The sequence below is a fragment of the Leptonychotes weddellii genome, chromosome 2, assembly GCF_054177405.1.
Source record: "Leptonychotes weddellii isolate Sample4059 chromosome 2, ASM5417740v2, whole genome shotgun sequence".
Taxonomy (NCBI): domain Eukaryota; kingdom Metazoa; phylum Chordata; class Mammalia; order Carnivora; family Phocidae; genus Leptonychotes; species Leptonychotes weddellii.
This window is the reverse complement of record NC_138370.1, coordinates 11,807,585-11,832,989: the sequence shown is the minus strand read 5'-3', so window position 1 is coordinate 11,832,989 and position 25,405 is coordinate 11,807,585. Positions and strand designations below refer to the sequence as shown.

Below are 25,405 nucleotides of genomic sequence, written 5' to 3'. Positions count from 1 at the left end.
GAGAAGCAGACTCCCCGCTGAGCAGGGAGCCCGACACGAGACTCGATCCCAGGACCCTGAGATCACGACCTGAGCCGAAGGCAGACGCTTAACTGACTGAGCCACCCAAGCGCCCCTATACTCATCATTTTAAGATGAAGTGGTCACACATAGCTAGTAAGTGACAAAGGCAGATTTCACCCTCAAGCTTGTACTCTTAACCAACGGTGCTACGTCTCTTCCCTGAGTCTATTCACTAAACAATGGGGTTACTATGGCTTTGGAACCAAACCACCCATCCCATTGGTGAGAACCCTTTAAAAAAAAAAAAGTCACGTTGATTAAAAACTCAAGGCTGTACAAATGCCAGGTAGATGTGGGTTTTAATCCTTGAGGACACATACTTAGAACCCTGAGGACTCTGGGCACAGTGAGGTGACCGTGGGGAGGGGACATGGTCTCTGAGTCTCAGCTCCATGATCCTCACAGGGCTGTTGACAATGAAGTGAGACGATGCATATGCAGGACCAGTGGAATGCCTAAACCATGTTTATTATTATTATATGCTTCAAATATTTCCTCTCAATACCGTCAAGCTAACTTTTTAAGAACGTGCAGTAAGTAGGATATTGATGGTTGAAAACGGATGCAGGGGTTCCATGATCTAAAGCCTAGGGCCTCAATATTCCCCCACCGAAAAGATATATGGAAATGAAGAAGCAACTCAATGAGTAGCTTCGATGTGGCCTACTTTAAATTTCCACATGGCCTACGAAGCAGACACACATGCAGGTAAAAATGAGATTTAATCCAGTGAAGGGAAAAGAAATTACATTTAAATTTCCAAAATGTCTTGCAAGTAACACTAGGACCTGTAAGACAGACATTCCATGAGAAAAGCGCTTCTTAGTAAAATGATTTTGAAAGATAACCACCACAGCCTTTTGTGAAATTCTCAACACACATTAGCAAATTCAATGCTGTGCTAAGCCCTGAAGTCCAAATATCTGTTTAATACCTTTTAACCGAACATATTTGACCAATTCATTCTTTTGTGCAACATCTATTTCTGTCCCTCAGAATTAGTGTCCCTTAAAAGCTTACCTTGGGAATGGACTGGCTGATAGAAGAATAAATAGCTTCTTTAAAAAACTAAAAGACAACCTACTGAATAGGAGAAAAATGTCTGCAAATGACATATCCAATAAAGGGTTAGTATCCAAAATATATAAAGTACTTACACAACCTAACACCAAAAAAAAAATCAAATAATCCAATTAAAAAAATGGGCAGATGACATTTTCTGTGGACAACAGCATGGAGGTTCCTCAAAAAATTAAAAATTGAATTACCGTGCGATCCAGTAATTCCACTACTGAGTATGTACCCAAAGAATACGAAAACACGAATTCAAAAGGATATATGCATCCCTAGGTTTACTGCATTATTTACAATAGCCAAATTGTGGAAGCAAACCAAATGTCCATCAACAGATGAATGGATAAAAAAGATGAGAGGTACAGCTACACCCACACGGTGGCACACTATTATAAAGTCATCAAAAAGCATGAAATCTTGCCATTTGCAATGACACGGACGGAGCGAGAGAGTGTGATGGTAGGTGAAATAAGTCAGTCAGAGAAAGACAAATACCATATGATTTCACTCATGTGTGGAATTTAAGAAACCAAACAAATGAAGAAAGGAAGAGACAAGCCAAAAGACTCTTAACTATAGAGAACATACTGCTGGTTACCAGAAGGGAGGGCGGTGCGGGGACGACAGAAATAGGGGAAGGGGATTAAGAACAAGCGGCATGCACCTCAGTAATATCACGTCCTGAGGAGAAGAGAGCACTGCACACCACTGTAGTGTGATTCCGGGATCATTACTACAGAGCAGACAATTATTTTAAAAAGGTATGTTCCAAGTCTACTAGAAGCTTCATTATCCGAAGTAGAAATGACATCCGAGGCTGAGGACTCCAAAGCTGCACAGAACAGTACTGTTCTTGTTTTGGAGATGAGGAAATGGAGGCCAGAGGTTTCCGTGGCTAGCCTGAGCACCAGGTTAGGAGGCCACGCTGAGACTGGCACTCTCACCTCCTCCTCCGCCCCCCAGGATTCATTCCAGTGCATCGGGCTAGGTGAAGTCTTTGATATATTCAATGCCTTCCCTCCTTCCACTTGGGACATCCTTCTAACTCTCTTAGGATGGGGTTGCCTCTCACGGACTCACGAAACAGCCGATGGCCCAGAATCTGCGCTATAACCTTCCTACAAATGGCCAAACTGACTGGCCTTCTCCTCTGCTGGCTGAGGGCCCACTTCCCGAGAACAGGCCAAAACAACACAGGTAAAACTAACAAGACAGTCGATATCGTGATTTTCCTTTACTAAAAGAAAATACAAGCAATTACAGACCATATGGTTAAATCTAGATAAAAACATGGCTCCCCCAAACCGCTGTAAATAGAGAAGAGACCAACAGAAAATACACCAACGAGGTGACAGCAGTGGCCTCCAAGTGGCCGACTATGACCACGCTGGCCTTATTCCTACCCTCTGTCTGGACTTAGCAGCAACAATTTCCATAGTCCTTTCTAACAGAACAAAGATTTCATAAAGGGAGACCTCCCATCCTCCAAAATCTTCAGTGTATAACTTACAGATTTTGTCCAATGTGTGAGTTTATAAGGAAACATATAGGTTTAGAGTCTCAAACTTTTTGCAAAAGATCCCAAATCCCCTGACCATACGAAAAGCCATGGAGGCCAATTTTCTGAAGTTTGAGCAATGACAGCCATAGTATATCATTTATAATGTTATAAATGATTGAAAAAAACACAAGAAATGTTTAATTAAAATTTGTAAATTAAAAAAAAAAAATTGTTATAGATTACAAGCACCTAAGCTGCTCATCTTGTTACAGGTAAACTAAGAAACACAAAATAGGGAACACTCCACCCAGGATCCTTCCTGAAGTAGCTATGAAAAGTTCTACCTTGTGACACTTGCAAACAATTTCTTTGTCTTCAATAGTTGTATTGATCAGGTAAGAAACATACACGAGAAACATTCTTGAACCCACTGTTCCACAGCGAACGTATAACATTTTTTCCAGCTGTAACAAAATAAAAGTACTTCAATAATTCAGAGATTTCCTCCTGACATATACTCTAGGATAACGTTCCCCACCTTTTAAAAGTTTATTGTACCAACTGACTAAATTCTTGAACACTTTTTACAGGCTGTTCCTGCCTCAGTATAAGAGTGGGATCATTACTATTCCACCTGTTCTTACTATCACTGGCAACTTCCCAAGATTGTTTGTGTTTAGTTTGGAAATAAAAGCTGCCTGAGGGGTTATTCCACTAAATTACACACTTAATGTTATTTAGGTATTTTATCAAGGCAACTAGTTCTCCATATTAGGGTCATTTGCTCTAAAATCACTCGTATAAAAACTGCTTACAACATTTTACACATTTAAATACGTAAAATGTGTATAAAATGTGCATTAGTTAAATCCCATTTTTAGTCTCAGGATATGCTGTTAAAATGCTCTAGAACTATCTAAGACTCACTACATATTTAAAACTGCAATCTAGTTGATTTCCTCTCCCATCGTAGTTGACCAAGGTTCACCTGTTCCCCCGGATGTAAGTCTCCCACAGGAATGTCAGTGAGTAAAGCCGGGTAGGACTCATCACACAGTTCTGTTCCATGAAGAGACACGTGCGTTTTCTGAGTTAAATTGGCATCCTGTCCTAAAAGTGTTAATATCGGTGTTTTAAATACAGAGAATTCAAACTTTATCCTAACAATTCATACTGCACAGACCATTTCATAACTACTTCATAACCATATTTTAAATACACTTCCTGTAGTTGACACCACTGATATTTATTTTATGTTGAATGAACACTGACCAGTTTTTAAAAAGGAATGTTTACCGGGTTTTAAACCAGCGGTGAGCTTCACGTCTCTGATTCGGGTCTTCTCGTGGGACTCAACGGTCACAACCAAACAATACATTTCATTGGTCAGGGCAGGAGGGTCATGTCGCAGATGCACAGAAATGTTTGGAACTCTGGAGATGATCCTTTGGGGGAAAAAAAAACCTTAGCTGAGTAACCGATTCTTAAGAAAACAAGTTATTCAAAGTATTTAGAAGAAACAAGATGGGCTTCCATGATCTGCCTAGCGAGGTGGACGTACATTGTGCTTGCCTGAATGACTATGCTGTCCCAGTGAAGTTCATTGTCAGGGAGCTTTGGCCGTCTTTTGAAAGAACGCGAGGCCTGCAAGGCTTCTTGGGAGGAAGCGGCGTCCCCTCCTCCTCCTTGCCAATTTAAAACCACACATCTTCCCGTCTCGTGGCCCAGAACCAGATCTACCGAAGTAATCTGAAAGATGGAGGGCTGTGAGAAATGCCACCTCATACTTGCCACCATCCCCTCACGACAAATGACATAGTGACTGCTGGTCTGTCGAGTTCCTCTAGAGACCCACAGGGTGATGAGGTCAGAACACCTGCTGGGACAGTTGTCCTGGTCATCTATTAGCTGTGACACTGACTAGGTTCACCTTTAAACGGAGATAAGAACCTGACGTAAAAGATGCTCAGTTAGTGGTTGCTGAGTGAAATACATCAATGGTTTGATGACCATTAGCATACTCATAACCTAATTCCTAATTCCAAACGTACTTTTCCCAAAGACATCTATAGTATTATTAACTGAATAAATGTCCCTTTCAACTAAATCCATTAACAAATGTACTCAAAATAGTGTTATTAATTATGATTTCCATCTGGTAAGCTTCCTTAGGTACCTTGCAAAAATAAAATATGTAATTAGGGATTTAGTCAAAATCATAAAGAATTTTTTTTTTTAGTGAATAAGCAAAAAACTCTGGATTTTGGTTAATAATAAAATGGACAGGTTCACAGAAAGTGTTATGGGAATACTGGTAGTACAGTCTTAAGTTTCTATCTTAGAAATGGTCCTAAGTTTAGATCAGCCAAATATCACCATGGTTTTCAAGCCATAGAAAACAAGCACTTAATGAAAGCTTACTATGTATTAATCACTATTCCAAGCAATTTACATCAACTAACTGATTTAATCCTCACGAAACACTAAGAGGTAGGTACCATTATTATCCCCACTTTACAGATGAGTAAACTGAGATACAAAGAGGTCAAGTAACTGGCCAGGGCCACACGCTAGTAAGCTGGAGAGGCGGAATTTAAACCCATGTAGTTTGGTTCAGAGTTTATGCTCAATAAAAATAGTATTTTCACCATATATTTCTAAAAAGGATTTTAATTATGAATATTAAATGAATCCTTTAAAATATATACGTCTTCATTTTTTTCTTTAAAAAAATGCAATCAGAAATGTTTAAACATCAAAATGATATAGCTCTCTAGCCTGAATTATGTCATATTATACAAAATATAATTGCTACAGTACTTAATATATATATTTTGTTTAAAAGTCTTTAACTGATTATGTAGCCATCAAAAATGAGGTTGGTCTTATGTACTAACAGGAAATGATGCCTAATGTCCACTGGTAAGTGAAAAAAATCAACGATAGAATATTATGTATAGATTAGTCTCAATAAAAGAAAACCCACCAAACCATGACTGCCCTTGCGAAGTCCAAGTGGATGATGTTAATTTTTTACTCAACAAACTTGTGTACTATCTGAAATTTTTTCTGACATACACATATACTTTTGTCACTTAAAGTATGTTTTAAACAAATTTCATAACTAACCTCAATTTTCTTTCCCACGTCTTCAGTTTTTGCAACAAATTTAAATAAAAACTTCCTTGTTTTACCAGGAACTAAGCACATCTTTCCCTGAGTCAAATTTTCTAAAACTTCACTTGCTTTGGTTGCTTCTTCGATTACACAGAACTGGTTATACTCCTGTAAAAGAGGTCAGAGCAAGGGTCACAGTTTATAAACATCAAATGTCGTATGCTTTGCTGACACTGAACACCAAATGATTTGGAGTGAGGTAAGTTTAACTGCTTGAAAACTAAAGCCTCATGAAGGGTGATTAATGAGAAGTAACTTATGCCCAATGGAAGCTCATCCTCTCCGAGCTACCACAAGGTAAAGACAGTTCACCGTGTACAAGCTGATGTCTGCAAACATTTACACATCCCTTTCCTGGGGAGAAACAAAGATTTACTCTTTGTTTCATTGGATGCTACTGTCTATCATCCCCTTTTCTTAAAGGGCTTTCTTTTTACTTGGCTTCTGTGACCCTAAAATATCATCCTTCCTGACTACTTCCTGTTTTTCCCTCAAAGATCTTTTTTTTCTTCTTCTTGTCCCCTTAATTCAGAGGCTCCACGGGCTTCATTCCTTGGCTTTCAGTTCTTTTCCCTTTATGTTCATTTCATTGCAAAGTTTGTTCATTTCTATGTATTCCACACCTCTATGCTAATATTTCCCACATTAAAAACTAATTCTGGGCGCCTGGGTGGCTCAGTTGGTTAAGCGACTGCCTTCGGCTCAGGTCATGATCCTGGAGTCCAGGGATCGAGTCCCGCATCGGGCTCCCTGCTCGGCGGGGGGTCTGCTTCTCCCTCTGACCCTCTTCCCTCTCGTGCTCTCTGTCTCTCATTCTCTCTCTCAAATAAATAAATAAAATCTTTAAAAAAAAAAAAAACTAATTCTGTCCTATTTCCTTGGCTGAAAGTTCATATCCACAACTGTCTAGAGGAGAATTCCACTACCACTCAAATTTAGCATGTCCCAAACTGGATGTACATCTACCATCCCAGAAGGGCACATTCCTTACAGATGAATAAAGGGAGACATCCTTCCTGTGTACATCTAGGCAATCACCATTTTCATCCATTCAAGGACTTTCCAAGAGCCACCTTCTATCCTAGCAAATGAATTATCTTCACAGAAAATTCTTATTAGTTAAGTTTAATACTTTCCCTCTAATTTTCATTTCTATTCCATGCTTCTGAAACCTAAGTACTACTTTTTTTCTTATGATTTGTATCTTGGATTTCAAATAACACATATGCAGAATATAATCTAACTTTAAAAACTAATTGCTTTACATTTTATATTAACATTTTAAATTAGTTTTTAATTATAGAAGTTGTTAAGAAAAGAGGGGAGAAAGAAATGGGATAGTAGGATATAAGAAAAGTAAAAAAAGAATCTATTTATCCGCTAATTCCAGATTTAAAATATTTCCCAAAAAAATTTCATAGTTGAGCAAAAAAAAATTATCTGTCCTAGGAGAGCTTATATTTTAATAAAGAAAATAATTTACCAAAAAACCATACAAAGTGAAAGCACAGCTGTGATAAGTACTATGGTGGGTTATGGCTAAGAAAATCGATGAGGTAGGCAGGGAAGGTGTCCCTGAGGAAGTGAGGCTTTTAAGGGCATAAAACATGAGAAGGAATTGTAAGAAGAGGGACGACCAATCCAAGAAGAAGTAACATCACGTACAAAATCCCCTGTCATACTACTGAGTGATCTCACTTACGTGTGGAATCTATAACCCATAGAAACAGTAAAATGGTGGATGCCAAGGGGTGGGGAAAATGGGAGATGCTGAGCCAAGGACACAAACTTGCAGTTATGAGACAAAAAAACTCTGGGGATCTAATGTGCAGCATGCAACTATAATTAATCAAACTGTATTATATACTCAAAAGTTGCTAAGAGAGTAGATCCTACATGTTCCCACCACAAAAAAAAGGTAATTATGTGAGGTGATGGATATTAAGGAACCGTACTGTGATCACCATTTTGCAATATATGTATGTTTCAAATCATCAAGTTGTAGGTACACTATAAAATAAACAAGTAGTTATTGGTGGGGGGAGGGAGGGCGGTCCTTTATTCATCCTATCCCCCTTCTTTATCTTCTACAACCAACACTCAGCAATCCAGACTTCTCTATTTGTAAATGCCTCTTGTAGCCCTTTCTTTCCATTGCCACCACCACCATCCTAATGCAAATCGTCACACTTTAGTACTTGGGTTCACATAAAGAGGCTCCGGTTGGTTTCCAAAAGAGCATTTCTTTCACTCTATTTCATCACTGGAATAAAGTTTCTTAAATTCTAAATATCATGCTCTTGCTTTAAAACTTTCAAACTAATCAAAAGGAATCATCGGGTAATGGTTCAAAGTTGAATAAAACACACTGATCTTCAGGTGACCCTGGTTCATTGAACCGATCCTATTCCAGGGTTATTTCTCAGTTGTGAAGAGTCAAAAAAAAAAAACCAAAAAAACAATTAAGATAAGTAAAGCTCTTTCTTTACCACCATCCAATAAATAGAACATGAATAAATGAATGGATAAATAAATCTTCAAATACTTCTCCTACTAGCCGATCCCTGCTGAACTCTTCAAGCTCCTTCAAGCCACGCAGCCTCATGTCCCCCTGGCCCGGCTCACAGCCTCTCTGCTCTTGGGAGGCTGGGTCCCCGCCACCCACAAACCCAGAATGTACACTTCTGCTTCCGTTGGGCATTTCCTCTTGCCAAACATGTTCCTCCTTTTTCATCGCTTTACAGTATCTTCATTTCCTCTTTATCCTGGAAACCTCCTCCCTTTTCTTTGGCATGCCTACTCTAACTGTATTTCTAGCTATCATATAACTTAGTCCTCACTACCTACTAGGGCAATTTGTGGGTCAGTCCTGGTCCCTGCCCCCAGAATGCTTCCATTTCAATGGGGCTGACATATGCTAAATGCTTTGAGGTTCACCACGATGCTGAGAATACTTGCTGGTTAAATGCTTGCTGGTTAACGGCTCAATATACTTTCTGGGTGACCAGAAGATAATTATCTCTGAAATAAGCTTGTAACTGAAATATCTGGAATGTAATCAAGTACTTGACAACACTCTAATACATGAAAGAAATGTACAGATGTATATAATCCCAGTTCCGCAGAAAGAAAAAGGTGCTTCTATGTGCATACACAGAAAACGTCGCAACTGCTCAGGAAGTTAATAGTGATGACTTCCAGGTAATGAAATCGGAGGGCACACACTTTTCATTTTATATCCATTTATTCCACTTCAATTTCTTTAACATCAAATATTTAAGTTTTATCATAAAAAAACTAATACCAGTGTTAGAATGTAAAACAAATGATTCTGAAAATTAGATTTTATTTGATAGACCTCATTTGAAATTCAAGTCATATATTACAAAAAATAAAAGTTCCTACATTTCATAGAATGGAATAAAAACAAAACAGAGAGGGACAAGTGTAAAACTTGAATGGCTAGTACAGAAGTTGATCCACTTATTTTCAAATAGACTTTACCGAAGTCCATTTGTTACTATGCAACCCTTAAGACCTAGAACTCACTAAGTTCATTTCATCTAATTTAATGCAAGCTACAGTAAGATACACACATGGTAAAAACACAATAAGAGGTACTGTTACCTGATTATTAAAGCTGACACAGAGCTTGGAAAACCGAATGGGATGTGGACAGTCAGCCTTCAGATAGATATCAAACCGCACAGGAACATCAACATGAAAACTCGGGGCGTGAAACTTGGCTTTGCATTGTACTAGAAATAAAACAAAGAGAGTCACACACTACAGGACCCTCAAGACACACACCCATGATTCTCTGATCCACACTCACTCTTCAGGAAGGAAACATCTACCCTGGATAGTCTTACTGCATTCTGCCCTTAAAGCATTTCAACACACATAAATGCAGCTCATTTTCAAAAAAAAAAACAAAACAAATTTCAAGAAGTATAACTTCAAAACCACCTTTAATTCTAAAAACACAGTTGCTCCTGAAACGTAACTAACATAGGAGTTTAAAGGGAAAAAAATCATTTTGTTATTTTTAACTTATTTCAAAATACCTGTCTAGGCATTACAGAATAAGCTTTTTAAAAGACAGTCTTTTCACATGTATTTCAAATCACACTTAAACTACAAACGAACAAAGTAAATTTTAATACATAAGCTAAGGATTTAAAATTTTGAAAATCTTTCTAAGTCAATGGGGAGAAAGAAAAAAAATCACAATTTCATCTGCAGGATGACATATTTTGAACATTCTTTCTTTGACTTTTGTATTTACGGTTCCATGTCTGTTCATTTCGTAGCAAAAAGGATGATTTCTCTGAAATAACACTACAGGCGTTGGCTACCCACCGAATGGCACGAAGTCCTGCACCCCTATCGTGAAGACATTGCTGCCGGCCAGGGAGACTCGGTCCGACCACAGCTTCTGAGCCGTTTTCACGGCTAAGACATCACAGTCGGGTTCCGGATCAGGACTCTCATTCTGCACCAACACAGAGTACAGTTCCTTCAGCTAGTAATAAAAATACATAGATGCAGGTCTAGATATCCCCAGGGTGCATTTTATAGAAAGAACTCGACTTACCATCAGAACGTTTATGAGGTTCTTTTCGATCCGAGATTTCTGGTCATCTTTCAGAGTTGAAGCTAACATGAAGGAAGTAGGAAAAAAACTGTCACTGTAAGACGGGCCAGTAAAGTGACTACCCCCACGGAAGGTATTAAAATACTACAGAATAAATACCTCTTCTAAGACGGCTAAGCACAATTCCAGACAACGTACAACAACACAGCTTCCTACGTGAGCCCCAATGCTCTAGATACTCGCATTTGAACTTGATGGGAAAAATCATTTCATGACATATTTAAAAAAAAAAAAAAAAAGGAAGGAAGAAAAATTTTGTTCTTCTCAACTATAACGACACCTCGACTATAGTAAGTTCCATGAAAGTATGAGTCCCTTCACTTGGCAAACCAATCTACACAGGGTGAAATTACGGTCAAAGACTCGAGAATTATTCTTTCAGTTTTAAGAAGCTTAAAGATGCTACATAATTTTAAAGATTCGGAATTTTACTGAAAGAACACCAAGTTACCTCTTCCAAGGAGTTCTAGGGAGTAAGTAATGTAATCTTTTAATTGGGCCATGAGGTAAGAGCACTTCAGAGCTGTAGTCAATATGGACGTGAGCAGGGTCCACCATCCTTCACTCCGATAATCACACATCACGTAATCCAGCAACCTGACGGAAGGCAAGATGTCATCAGACACGCTCAAACAGCTTCACAAGAAAGGCCCTGAAGACTTCTTGGAGGAGATAACATGCTTGACTCATTTTATATACACGTCAGAAACACTTACTGAAATAGTTTAACAGGTAATTTCACGTTTAGCTAAACGTGGTTTCCTAAGACTTTGAGAACGACTGTACCAGCAGAGAGTACTTGAAAAAAATACCGCAGAAATGGAGTTTCATAGAAATAGAAATAAGTATGGAAATAATAAATCCTTCAAAACACATTTCTATTCTCATTTTGCTGTAAGATAATCAGATTACTTATAAAAATAAATGGGGAACAGGACTCACTTCAAAGCTTTGGTATAATCCTTTGCATAGTAATACTCCTCTCCCATTTGAACCACTGTAAAGGGAAAAAGATCTTATGTACATAATTCTAAATTATTCAAAGTTGCATGAAACTGTGGCATATTATGAATACATACTTAGATGACTTTTCATTCTTGGACATTTATACTTCTTAAATTGTGCAACAGCATTGCTCAGAAGAGTTATTATTATTTCCTGTTAGATGAGAGAAAGTGTGAAACATTCCAATAAAAATAATCTCAGGTATTCCTTGAATACTGCAAAAAATAGTTTCTATTGGGGGAAAAAAACAACAACAAACTTACAGAGTGAACAACACTTCTCTCCTTCAGCTGAATGGCAAGAATTCCCACCTTCTCTTTTTCAGGATCAGAAAGATCAAAACCTGTGTAAGATAAGACACAACCCATTTTAGATAGCTCATTTAACATAAATCCTTCACATGAACATTGGATGTGTACACTCCTTGAATCCTTTACTTAAATATAATGTATTTCAGATTCTTAAACATTCTAGAATTTTAAAGATTCTAAGAGACTGCTTTATTGGCATGGCAACTTCTCTGTGATCTCTGTTCTGAAGAGAACATTATTGAACTCAGCATTCTCTTGCCTAGTGGCATCAACCACCTGAAGAATAATACCAACCTCATTCTCAATATAGAATATACTTTCTGGAAATTAAAGTAAATAATTTCTTAACAATTAAGGTTTGATTGTCACAGAAATTGCTGAAATTAAGTGTTTATCAAACCCAAAAAAGATGTAGAGAAATTTCTAAGGTGATACAAGTTAATACTGTTTTAAAAGATCTAACATAATAAATTGTCAAAGTTAACCAGAATTAAAATATTTAAATAGACCAAAGTGGTTGGTTAATTGTGTCATTTAAGACAAGAGATGTCCAAATGTTTTAATCACACTCATGTTTAATTACAAGTTATTCTAAGATGTAGTGATACAAACAAAACATCCTAAAAACTAAACAACTGCGGAATCTTTAAAAAGATGTTTAGTGGTGCCTGGGTGGTTCAGTCGTTAAGTGTCTGCCTTCGGCTCAGGTCATGATCCCGGGGTCCTGGGATCGAGCCTCACATCAGGCTCCCTGCTCCGCGGGAAGCCTGCTTCTCCTTCTCCCACTCCCCCTGCTTGTGTTCCCTCTCTCGCTGTGTCTCTCTCTGTCAAATAAATAAAATCTTAAAAAAAAAAAAAATTAAAATTAATTAATTAATTAAAAAATAAAAAGATGTTTAAAAAACACACATTTTTACCTCAACATAATTTGTTACAGCCTATGTAGCCAATGGAAAAACTGTGATAGCAATCTGTGCCTTCTGAGGTTGAGAGAAAAGGGAGGAGGGAAAAATTATTTACTTAGTATTCCTTGTCGCCATGATCTTTGTCCATAAAAGTCAAGAACGCCTGTTTGTGTTTCTAATGGATCAGGATTGGGGTATGTTACAGAAGCCTGTAAAATAAAACATAGCCCTAAATAAGAGTTTATGAACCTATCACAAACCAACTCACCTTCAAACTTTGACAGAATAAAAATATTTTCATAAATACACATACTAAACATATGTCCAGATATCAAAGTTGTGAACATTTTAACGTACATTAAATTTTCACAAACATGAAAAAAAGTTCCATTTAATACCTAGGCAGTTTCACAAAAATTAAACTGAATAAATCAACCTGATTCTGACAAATGATTTCATAGTAACTAACGCCTTAATTTTCTTTTCATCTTTGCTATAATAAACCAGTAAAAATGTTGACAATTATGTTTGATGTTTATTCCAAATGTGTAAGTGCTTTTTGTGCAAATGAAAATAATGTGATAAGGAGTTTTAAAAAGAAGACACTATTTTCCTTCTTTATCACTTGTGTATTAAGTCCTGGTATTCGTTGGGGAGGGATATTTTTGGCACCAGAATTTATAAATTTACACTGCTTTATTTTTCTTTCTCATCATTTTTCCATCTGAAACCAAAATATAATGCAAGTACATTGTTGAGAAATACAGAAAACATCCAAAAGGAAAAGGACAAAAATTTAAATCACCTATAAATCTATTACCACTATTAACAGTGTATACATTAGGCTTCCAGATTTTCTATGCAAATATTTGTTGCCAATCAGAATAATTTTTCAACCTGCTTTTTTCATTTAAATATATTCTGTAAATTTCACATCATTAAATATTCTTCTGAAACATTATTTGTCATGGCTGCCTGCTGTCCCACATTTTAACAAATTCCCTATGTTGTTCATCGTGTTATTTATTTTTTACTTTACGATTAATAAGTCTGCCTTAAGAACTTTATAAGTAAATCTTAATACTTCTCCCTTAGGATCTCTTATCTGCCTGAGACTTCCTGAAAACAGAATTCTGGGTCCAAAGATATGCATGATTTTGAGGCTTCTCAAATTATTATTTGACAGAAATATTATTTTACACTCCAACTAAGGATATTTGTTAATCCCATTTCCTTATATTCTTATAAAACATAGTTTTAATCACCTTTTAAAATACTGTGCTCAAATTTTAATATGCTTAATTTTTAAATACAAAACATGCAATGAAGTTATAAATCATACACAAGTAACGTGGTAGAAAACAGTGTAGTTATATCATGATTTAAGGAAAAAAAAATCCAACCTTTTAAGTACTAACATGCAAACTGTTTTTGGAACCGTTTTTCAAGTAGCACTGTTGATAATGTTCACCTGTCTTCAGAGAAGAAAACTGCAGATTTTAAAGGAAAATAAACTGACAGAACTGTACAAATGTAAATGTATTTATACATATACATACCACGTTCTTTAAATTTTAAAGGTGCTTATGGGGAAACTGGTATCTAACTATAATCACCCACGAGGAAGGCAAAATGAAATGTCAAGTTAAGAAACTGCAATTAACATTATGCCTCGAACAGATCCTTAAGAATTTTCCACAGAGGAAAACCCCAGGAAGAAAAAGAAGTCCGAAGTTATCCTCTCTGGTGGGTCAAAAGAAAGCATATTCCTCCAAAGTCCTTCAAACTCCTATGGCAGTGATCAACAGGATTAACAGCATGGCTCAGACTAAACTGTGACTTTTATTTTAAAGTAATTTGCCCTTGTCTTATTGCCAATCATAAGTCAGTTCTTCACAGAAAAACTTCTGCTTAATCCACAGGTGGAAATGCAGTACTCAGGCTAAAACTGAAAATAACCGTAACTCCTGAAAATACAGAAGATAAAAACTGATTCTATTCAAAGGCTTGGAAAAAAATTATGAACATTAATTAGTCTGATCTTCTTTTGAGAGAAGATTAATACATTTCCTAAGCACCAGATAATACTGGAGTCGGTAACTTACGTCATGGCTACAGAGGGTTTTTGCAAGCTGCTTCCGCTCCTGGGCATAGTATGCTGCCTGCTGGTAATAGAAACCAGGATTCTGAGTCTGAATAGCTGTCAACCCTAACTTAATAGCTTCATCAAATAAATCTCCAAAGGCCTGGAATCTTAAAGAAAAAAAAAATCAAGAAATAAAAAAAGGTTGAAAAAGAAAAAGGAAAGAAAAAGAAGCTTACTTCTAATAATTATTCATCCTGGAAACATAACCTCAGCAGACTGTGTTAAAATAATGCTACTGATGAACTGTAAATTGTTGGGTTTCTTGGTAAATACTACACACACTAATCACGGGTTACAGATAACTTCTGCATTGAAGTCGACTCTTCTGTACTGACAAAGCGTTACAAATACACCATCAAAGTGTATGTCAACACAGTTCCCACTCCTCAAATACATCCATGCTTCTGGAAACAATTTCATTTTAGAATTTTTAAACATCAGTCTTGAATAGCAAGTACCATGCCAGCAGGGATTTTGTTTTATTCCTGGCTATATTCTCAGTACCTAGGCACATGGAGGAAACTCCATAAATACACGCTGAATAAAAGAGATGGTACCATGAATTAAGTGATTTCCATTAAGGAACTCTATGAATCAATATCTAGCATTGCTGGAAACACACCCTATGCTAGCTAGATCTCTAAAAGCCTACTTACTGACAAAAAGCTTAGCTCAATTGAGAGCCAAAGTCCATGCTAATTCCATTCCTCCAAACCCCAAGTACTTAAGAAAAAAAATTCTAGAAGTATAATTTAAAACATACTGTTTAGACATCCATGCAGCATGCTCAAAAGATAACTCTGCACTTCCGATTTTTTTCTTACACAAGTCAATGTGTTTTCGGAACTGAGCAATTGCATCCAATGGGGTGTTGTGCTGAAAACACAGCCTACAGATCTGCAAAATGTAAAATCAACCCCAAAATAAAGAAGAAAAGAGAGTCAAAAGGCATATTCATTTAAAAATATGTAAAATGTGAGACTAACTTTAAAAAGACTATGACATTTCCTCTCTTAAATTCTTGGTAATAGGATGGATTTTCTCTACTATAATGGCTATGCTAAAATCAGCGGTTATATCCCCTGGATAAAGGAAATAAATTTATCCATATCTGTACTGAGTCTACTGTATACCTAGAAAAGCTTATTCAAAGTATAGAATAGAATACAAAAAATTATACCCAATGAAGAATGTAAGGATGGACGAAAATAAAATACTACTTCCTCCAGGACAGATTAATGTTGTTTTAGAATTGGCAGAAAGCTAAAGATTTTCTGTACCACCATTACAGCATAGTGGCCTCCATATCATTCTTGAAAACTTTTTATCTGGAATGCTATCTCAAAAACAGTAATCATCTACATCTACGTAAGTAAAAGGACAAACAGAAGAAACGAAGCCTAAATTTATATCCATATGCTATCATCAGTTTTATATTTTAGGTACAAGGAATACATGAAAAGTTAAGTCTCTCATCCATCCCAATTTCCTGTTCCAGAGGCAACCAGCTCCCAGCATGTTCCATGATACAGTCTATGCACGGACAAGTGTATGTGCATTTATAGATCAACTATACTTTTTAAACAAAGAGCATCACACTAAATATGCTGTTTTGTACCTTACTTTTTCACCTAATATTCCATATCAATAAGTAGAGCTGTCTCATTCTTAATGGTTGTAGAATATTCCATTGTCTGGGGTTATACTTTATATTAACCAGTCACTTATTGCTGGGTTGTTCCCAATCCTCTCCTATTACAAGATGCAATAAATATCCGTATGTATGTGATTTGCAAGTCTTGGCACATGTATCAGATAAATTTCCTGAAATGGAATTGCCAGATCAAAGGGAACACCCACTCTAAATGTGTACGGTCATCACAAAAATATTCTCTACAGATGTTGTACCTATTTACGTTTACACAGTGAATCCCCGTGTCTATGTGCCCTCAGGCCACCATCCCAGTGCCAGCCATCTTTAAAAGATGAGTGTGGAAAGATTAAAAGCAAAACAAAAAGCCCCACCTGCCTTCTGGGGGCATCTATTTCTACCATGTACAATCTTCAAATGCTTAACTAACAGGTATGAAAGTTTCCTCTCAGGTGATCAGCTACACATTTTGCATGATGGTGCCATTAAACCAATGAAGGCCTGCACTGTTCTGATTTGTTGCATCTTATAAAATTCAGTAACACAAGCAGCTTTCTTCTCACTCTCTCCTGCTCCCACTTAAAAACAGAAGACCCTCCTAAAGGAGTTTTACAAAAGTAAAACTGCTCTAAGAGAGAACTCTGAGACCCATGAACTCAAAACGAAGCATTACAATTAGGCTGCTAAGAACCAGGGTGCTATTTGAAATAAGGGATATAAAGGAGGAGAACATAATTAATCAAATATTTTTCAGAGCAAGTAACTAACTTTGGTTTTCAATTTTAAAAAGATAATCTAATATTTAAAGATGAGTTTCCTTTATTTGAAGTAGAACCATTACCTTGTAGTTTATAAATCCTGCCATAGTCTTTATTTCCAGAATATTAGTTTCATGGGCTCGCAATTCATGTACAAGATTATAGGCGGTCCTATAATTCCTAATATAAACATGTGGAACATGGTTAATTATTAATTTTAAGAAAAGATTCCCCAGAACAAATTATTAGAAATAAGAGACAATATTTAGTCAACATTTCTCAGCACTCAACAGCTCAGGAGTAACTTACACACTTCGATCTCTGATTTCCTGAGAAATGATCTATTGATTAATAATATGTGGGAGGAATCAATGACGTTTCACTGAGAACAGAACCATCACACGTACGTTGTTCTGTGGCTAACATCTGCCGATAACAGACAGAAAATAAGTTGAAAATGGAAGTGGACAATTGTCCAGAATTACGTTAAAAAGTTAGCATTCTGTCTAAAAAAAAAAGCTTTTTTAAAAGCACCATTATGAGCTTCTCCAACAAACAGAAATTGTATTAGCGAAGAAGGTGCTATCAAGACCGAGCACAGGTCAACGGCTTTTAAGGTCCAGTACCCCTGCAAGTTCAGAGGACACTGCTGATCTCTGGCATGGGCTGGAGACGGGGGAGTGGGGTGGGAAAGGAGAGCCTGCTAGAAGGAGGCCTACCCTGAGGAGGGAAGGCAATGAGGAAATCTCAGTCTCCTCCAAAGATAACTCCTTGCTCCCAACTTCCTCAGGTAAAATTTTTCTTTCCAGAATTATTTTTGAGCAGAACTAGAAGTGAAGGTTTTTAACTAATACCATGGGTAAGGAACGAACTATGTTAAAGCCAGTTATAATCACATGGAGTCACTGAGATTGAGAGAACATAATCTGGTGTTCACCACCTCCACGATAACAAAAGAGGAAGACGTTTCTGCAATATTCCTCTGAACAACAGATTTATTTTTATTTTTTTTTCTTATTTTTCTGCCCTGTACGCTTAGCCTCTCTTCAGTTTTAGGATAGACCGCTGTTTTTTTATCTCTATCTTTTACTGCCACTGTCAATCTTCAAAAAATTGAGTGAAAGCTAGAAAAAAATGTTTAATTAAATTGTGCTCGTAAGTAAAAGCAAAGGAATAAAATGCGTGACCACTGCCAACACACATACAACTACTCTTCAAAGCTTCTAAGCAGAGCCTTCGTAGTAAAAATGAGGCTGAGCGCTATTATAAATTTAAACAAATTTTTTTTAATTAAAAATAAAATCATAATTGAATTAAATAAATGCTCTATGCAGATTAAGAAATTCATACCATTAGACAAGATAATGTTTAATATACACTTAACTATGGAAATCAGTCAACACAAAAATTTCACTGAATATACAAATAGTCAACAGGATGAGAAGAATTTTAATATGTTTCTTTAGATCATGAAATTTAATTAAATTAGACCAGAAAACTTTATGACTATGAAATTTACTTCTGATAAAATGAAAAATTTTTTTAAATCTCAAAAATATTATATTCCATTCATCTCTAAACAAATTAAATATTACATACCTGAGTCTAACCAACATAAGCATTTTAAAATTAAAGTTTGGTTGAGATTCAGAAGTTGCCTTTAATATGTTACTGTTAACACAAAAGTAAGAAAAATTTAGTTTGACAACTGTTAAAAACTTACTTCAGAGCATTTTGTGTATCTTGTTTCAATTCACTGAAGAAAGCTATTTTGAACTGATGTCTAACAAATAAAAGCTGAAAAAAAGAATAGAAAAAAGTTATCATTATTACACACATTCTCTTAAAATGTAAAAATTAGGATAACATTAAGAGGAGACATCAAAGTACGAAGGAAAACACTCAAAATTAAAGACCAAGAATTATTCCAACAAGCATTGCTAAGGAAGCTAAAAAATCTAGAAGAACTTTAAGGGCAAAAAGTAGAGAAACAAACTAGTTTTTAAAAAGCTTAAAAAAAAAAACTTCAAAAGCATAGAAGCCAATTAAAAACATCAAAGCATTACAGATATTTAATAATCTCTTTGAAAATAACCAATGATAATAATCTGCTCTTAGAATGCTTCTATTATTTCCTTCTTTAGGAAAAATAATTTACCTGGTGTGTTGTTTTATTCAAAAATTCTTTATGAGATTTCACTCTTCTGATCTCAGTGTAGTAATAAGTCTGTGCATGTTCATAAAAGGCATTTTCTAATCTGTTTAAAAAAAAAAAATCAACATTCAAACACTAAAGTTATTTTAAACCAAACTGTTCTCAAGAATCACCTTTGTAAGACCTGGAAGTAAAATCCTGACAGAGATGATGTCTAGCTTACTTCATGGTAAAGACAAAAAGTAAAGCAAAATATACTAAATTTCTAAATAAAAAATGTACTAGATAAGACCCCAAAAGCCATTTTGATTTATTTACAGTCTAAGAAATAACTAATAAAAATAACTTTTTTGTAATTTGTAGACATTAGGTGTTCTCTAAGATTACTTCCACCCCTTTCATTTTATAAGAAGTGTGAAAGAAAAAGATTTCCAATATTCACTTAATTTGACTATTTTTTGTGCTATTAATATTTAAGGTTAGAGGATAAGAAAGCTAATGGAAAAAGCACCAAAAATAAAAACTAGCAAATGAGGGGCGCCTGAGTAACTCAGATGGTTAAGCATCTGCCTTCAGTTCAGGTCATGATCCCAGGATCCTGGGATCGAGCCCCGTGTCTGGCTCCCTGCTCAGCAGGGAGTCTGCTTCTCCCTCTCCCACCGCCCCCCCACCACTTGTGCTCTCTCTCTATCAAGGAAATAAATAAAATCTTTAAAAAAAAAAAAATACTGGCAAGTGAGAGGAAAGTAGCATTTATAGGATTCAAATCCTGCTTCACTCCCTAACTTTGAGATAACATAGGAACAAAGAAAATTTGACCACAGATAGATAGACAACTCAAAGCTCCTTTTGTGAAAATAAGTATGTATTACAAATATCTGCCTGGGGCATGAAAGAAAGCTAAATTCATAGTTAGATAAGGCTGGACTTCAAGGTTTTTCCTCCTCAGAATAAAACAGAATTTTGAAACTATATTCAAAGAGTTTAGACATATCTAAGGAAATGCTAAGAAATAAAATGGAGGGGCACCTGGGTGGCTCAGTCGTTAAGCGTCTGCCTTCGGCTCAGGTCATGATCCCAGAGTCCTGGGATCGAGCCCCACATTGGGCTCCCTGCTCGGCGGGAGGCCTGCTTCTCCCTCTCCCACTCCCCCTGCTTGTGTTCCCTCTCTCACTGTGTCTCTCTCTGTGAAATAAATAAATAAAATCTTAAAAAAAAATGGATAAGCCAAAAACTTTAAATATTTGATATACTTCCTAAGGTAAGATTTTCTATTTTTATTTTTTTTAAGATTTTATTTATTTATTTGAGAGAGTGAGAGACAGACAGAGAGAGAGCACAGGAGCGGGGGCAGAGGGAGAAGGAGTGGGAGAAACAGACTCCTGCTGAGCAGGGAGCCCGACATGGGGCTCGATCCCAGGACACCTGAGCCGAAGATAGACACTCAACCGACTGAGCCACCCAGGTGCCCCAAGATTTTCTATTTTTAAAACTACAGTTTTTAAAATGTTAAAACATGAAAATAATTAAAATTAGGTGCTAACTTTGAACCATACACTGTTTGAAAGAATATATTAACCTAAGCTGAACTATAAAGTTTTATAAATGGGTGACCTTTGTTCTGAAAGGCAAAATATGATACTAAAAAAAAAAAAAATCTGCTGGTTAGCACGACACTGATAGTCTATTGCCCTAAGAAGAAAGGTCTGGGGATTTGGAACACAGATTTTTAAAAAAGAAAAATCCTTAACTCATCACAAATTTGACAATTCTTTTAAAAGTATTTTGACTCAAAATGATCAGTGAACCTCTAAAGCACAAAAGATTCTCACAATCACTCAACACAACACACAGAAGTTTTATACACATTCTATTGCTTTGATACTTAAAGAAAAATTAACTAAATCACTGACGTCTTGTAGCCTGTAAACTAAATACATCAAAATGTTCTGAAAGCACACGAATGAGTGAGGGTGCCACCAGCAACTCTGCTAATTCCCCCCGAGGTCAGACACTGAATGTGAAGATTTACTGATATTCAGCTTTACCCTCTCTCTTAAGATAAAACGCAAATAGGAAGAAAGGGTCTAATACTGTCTTCCCTCATCTCCTGTGGACTGTCTCACCCCTGGTGCTCACATCCAGAGTTTGGAGGTCCTAGGTCCAGAGCACTTGCTTTTTACATCAGCCATTTTGACACTGTACTCCTTATTTAAATGTGGCATTATTCCCAGGAAGGGCAGAAGCCACAATTCCTGCTTCCCTTAGCTGAAGAGGACCTTAAGGCAGGGTTTCTCAACGTCAACCCCACGGGTGTTTCTTTGTTGTGTGGGGCTTTCCTGTGCCTGGAAGGATAGAGAGCAGCATCCCTGAACTCTCCCCAAAAGATGCCAGTATTGGGAAGGACGTCTCCACGGCGGCCATGATAAATGTCTCCGGCATTACCCAGTGCTCCCTGGAGGCCCAAGTCACCACAGTTAAGAATCACTGGATTCAGGGACTGGATGGAGGACAATGGCTAAAAAGAAGGCTGCATATGAACTCAGCCTTAAAAGTTGAGCCAGAGAGCCCAGAAAGGGGAGCTGGAAGGAAAGCACACTGACAGGAAGCCACACCATGAATGGGGAAATGATGCAGCGCAAAATCAAGGGCCTCAAGAGGTGGTCAAAGGCCGGCTCCACAGTCAGCATGGAGTCTGCTTGTCCCTCTCCCTCTGCTCTCACTCTCTCTTTCTCTCGGATGAATGAATAAATGAATAAAATCTTAAAAAAAATAAACTTCTTCTCTGCAACACTAAATGCTAAAAAACAAGGGACTGTGGTCACATATTTTGTGAGATATGGTTGTGTCCCAAGTCAGATGCCTTTCATATATAAGGGCTTTATAAAGATATTTAAGATACGGTCGGCCTCAGACCCTTCTTAAAAATTACTTAAATAATACATCACCCTATCGAAAATGAAGCAATGAAGGCCAGAAATGAAGACACTATCATATGAAAGGACAAACAGGTCATGAAAGGACATATGGTGCTTACTGAAAAATACAATGGAAAAACAGGTAAATATTTTTTTTAAAAATGGAAGCTGACTTAGATATATATTTGGTGTCAATGAGGTAATGCTATGTGGCAGTTCAGCATGTGTTGTATGATTACATCCATTTTTACATTAAAAGAAATATTTGGACAGAAACTTAAGAAATTATTTATAGTGGTTCCAATAAGGGACTGGAGAAGGTTAAGGAGCTGAAAAGGGGGCCTTGTGTTTTCACCTCCTAGTCTCTATACCCTTTGAATTTTTTCCCATGAACATGTATTTTTTTAATTAAATGAGTCTAAGCAACCAATTTTCTAGTGCCTCTGAATAATCTAAAGAAAAAAAATGTTTAAGATCTTTATTTACCTTATAATATAACCCACCAGGTGGTCAGTATGGGGCAGTACAAACAAAGATTTTCCTGAGAGTTCACAGGCATTACATAAAGCTGCGGCTCTTTCTGATGCGGTAACATCTTCTCCTGTTGACAAATCCCATAAAGGTGCAGAGAGAAATAAAATGATTTATGTATTTTTCTAAATGAATGGTTCCCCAAATCTAAACAATATAATTAGGAAGAAAAACCAAACCCCCTTTCACCATGTCAGCAGAAGGCCTCCTGGGATCCTTGAGGGGTCTGGTGGGGGGGGGGAGGGGGCAGTTCTCAGAAGTCCCACAGTACGTATCTGTTAGGAAAACCCTGTGGAATTTTCTACTGAGCCAAGATAGACAGGCCAAGTAATGCCAACAGATATGCCACATAACTGTTTCAAAACTGTAACTAAAAACAGAAGCAATAATCCAGTGGTTTCTAAAACTCGGATCCCACTAGTTTCTAAAGAGAAAAAAAAAACATTTTGGCCTCTCAAAGTCTTAGAATGTAGGAGAAATAAGCATTTGAAGCTAAGACATTTTCTTATAAGAAACTAGAAATCCTATTGCACTTCTCTTTGTCCTATAGCAAATTAAGAAAAAAAAATCACAGAAAGCATTTCAAACTGACTTCAGATAAGTAAATAACATTCTTTTTTAAAAAATCAAGTGATGAGGGGCGCCTGGGTGGCTCAGATGGTTAAGCGTCTGCCTTTGGCTCGCTCAGGTCATGATGCCAGGGTCCTGGGATCGAGCCCCGCATCGGGCTCCCTGCTCCTTGGGAGCCTGCTTCTCCCTCTGCCTCTCTCTCTGTCTCTCATGAATTAAAAAAAAAAAAAAAAAATCAAGTGATGAAATGTTTTGTCAATTGATGTATGCCTATATAGTGAGGTAAGTGGAACTGGGGGGGAAGAGTATTTTAATATTAATTTTTATTAATATTTTAATTTTAGCACTTTATTTTTTACGATAGGCACTTATTCATGCATTATCAGTACTTTTTAAAGTGAACACACCATCTTTCCTATAATTGAATGCATAAAAGATTTTAACATCAAAAACTATACCTCCTGATAATAAGAATGAGAAGTATAAAGCAATTAATTCATTATCAATTAACCTTGTGATACCTGGTGGCAAAGGAGTTTTCTTCTGAATCAGAACCACTGCAACTTTTGTGTTTCTCCCTTGCAAACTTTGCCTGCAATGGAAAAATAATAAAATTAATTAAATATACCTAAACTGTTTTGACTTTTAAAAAATGTATTCAAGACTCTACACAGGGGCACCTGGGTGGCCGAGTGAGTTAAGCACCTGCCTTTAGCTCAGGTCATGATATCGGGGTCTTGTGATTGAGCCCCACGTTGGGCTCCCTGCTCTGTGGGGAGTCAGCTTCTCCCTCTCCCTCTGTCCCCCCCACCTCCGCTCGTGCTAACAGATGAATAAAATCTTTAAAAGAAAAAAAAAGAATTTACATAAAGTACAAGTTTGATGATTCAACTGAAGAAAGAAAAATTTCAACTAAAAACCCCCAAGATTAGAGGAAATCTTCCTGCATCCAAAGAAACTTGTATGCTACAGTGATTTCAGTTTTAAAAGTATACTCTCATATCAAGCTTCTAATCCTGACAAAAATCTGCTTTAAATATATAATTTCATGTAGAAGTTATAGGGCAACTTATTTCTTGATGGTGATACGTTACATACTGGTCATCCAAAAGAATTATTTTGCAACCGGAATGGTGATAAAACAAGTGTCTTATGAGACTAAATAGCAAATTACTATACTTCTCCCCCAATTTATAAAGGCAAGGAAAAAAACCATTTGGAAATTCAGACTAATGTGTCTTCTACATTTCTTCACACACCTTAGCACTGTAGAAGTTAAGCATTCACGTTAAGCTACCTGTCGGGAACCAGACAAGTGTCACTGGAGGTCGGCAATCCCCGAATGAGCGCTGCAGTCTCAACAGCACTTGGCTGCCTTGAATAAACGTCGGGAAATTGTACAACCTCCCGTGGTCCATCCGATACACGGAGAAGACTGTACCTGACGATTTCCACTCTGGTAGCGCACTCGGACTGCTTTTCTTTCCACTGGGGCTCATCCCAGTCCAGTTCATAGAACACAACCACCAGGGCCGGCACCAGATTCAGATGTTTATTCATCCAGCCAGTCTTCAAGATCCCCTTAGGAATGTACCATTCATAGGAAGTTCTCTGCGAACATTGGCAAAAGCAGAAGACACTGATTTGGTAACAGCAGAAGCCACCTGTTACTGAGTGGGACGCACTTCCTGTGCATTCATCTCATTCCACATACACACGACACATTTTTAAGATGAGGAAATTCAGGCCTACAGAGATCACACAAGAGCTAACAAGTATTGGAGACAGAATCACAACAGTGAGTCTGCTACAGTTTCCATTGAAAGAATAACCGGGGGCGCCTGGGGGGCTCAGTCGGTTAAGCAGTTAAGCGTCTGCCTTCAGCTCAGGTCATGATCCCCCGGTCCTGGGATCGAGCCCTGTGTCAGGCTCCCAGCTCAGCAGGGAGCCTGCTTCTCCCTCTGCCTCTGCCTCTCCCCCTGC

General features: G+C 37.2%; 1 protein-coding gene across 4 annotated transcripts in view; it reads right to left on the bottom strand.

Annotated features, from left to right (window-relative positions):
- The window catches only part of TRAPPC11 (trafficking protein particle complex subunit 11), a 46,396-nt gene that overhangs the window by 16,551 nt on the left and 4,440 nt on the right, over positions 1 to 25,405 (bottom strand). The window contains exons 3-23 of one of the 4 annotated variants that reach the window (XM_081807383.1): positions 24,864 to 25,033; positions 23,944 to 24,014; positions 22,808 to 22,922; positions 19,407 to 19,506; positions 18,972 to 19,045; positions 17,332 to 17,428; positions 15,603 to 15,736; positions 14,799 to 14,946; positions 12,809 to 12,902; positions 11,741 to 11,820; positions 11,552 to 11,630; positions 11,415 to 11,469; positions 10,924 to 11,069; positions 10,413 to 10,474; positions 10,178 to 10,340; positions 9,443 to 9,573; positions 5,768 to 5,923; positions 4,200 to 4,387; positions 3,935 to 4,083; positions 3,627 to 3,748; positions 2,983 to 3,102 (exon numbers count right to left, since the gene is read on the bottom strand). In XM_081807383.1, the coding sequence (XP_081663509.1) occupies positions 2,983 to 3,102; positions 3,627 to 3,748; positions 3,935 to 4,083; positions 4,200 to 4,387; positions 5,768 to 5,923; positions 9,443 to 9,573; positions 10,178 to 10,340; positions 10,413 to 10,474; positions 10,924 to 11,069; positions 11,415 to 11,469; positions 11,552 to 11,630; positions 11,741 to 11,820; positions 12,809 to 12,902; positions 14,799 to 14,946; positions 15,603 to 15,736; positions 17,332 to 17,428; positions 18,972 to 19,045; positions 19,407 to 19,506; positions 22,808 to 22,922; positions 23,944 to 24,014; positions 24,864 to 25,033 (2,454 nt within the window). The remainder of the gene's footprint in view (positions 1 to 2,982; positions 3,103 to 3,626; positions 3,749 to 3,934; positions 4,084 to 4,199; positions 4,388 to 5,767; positions 5,924 to 9,442; positions 9,574 to 10,177; positions 10,341 to 10,412; positions 10,475 to 10,923; positions 11,070 to 11,414; positions 11,470 to 11,551; positions 11,631 to 11,740; positions 11,821 to 12,808; positions 12,903 to 14,798; positions 14,947 to 15,602; positions 15,737 to 17,331; positions 17,429 to 18,971; positions 19,046 to 19,406; positions 19,507 to 22,807; positions 22,923 to 23,943; positions 24,015 to 24,863; positions 25,034 to 25,405) is intronic. The other 3 variants (XM_031036150.2, XM_006740848.3, XM_081807396.1) reach the window with 3 other exon arrangements.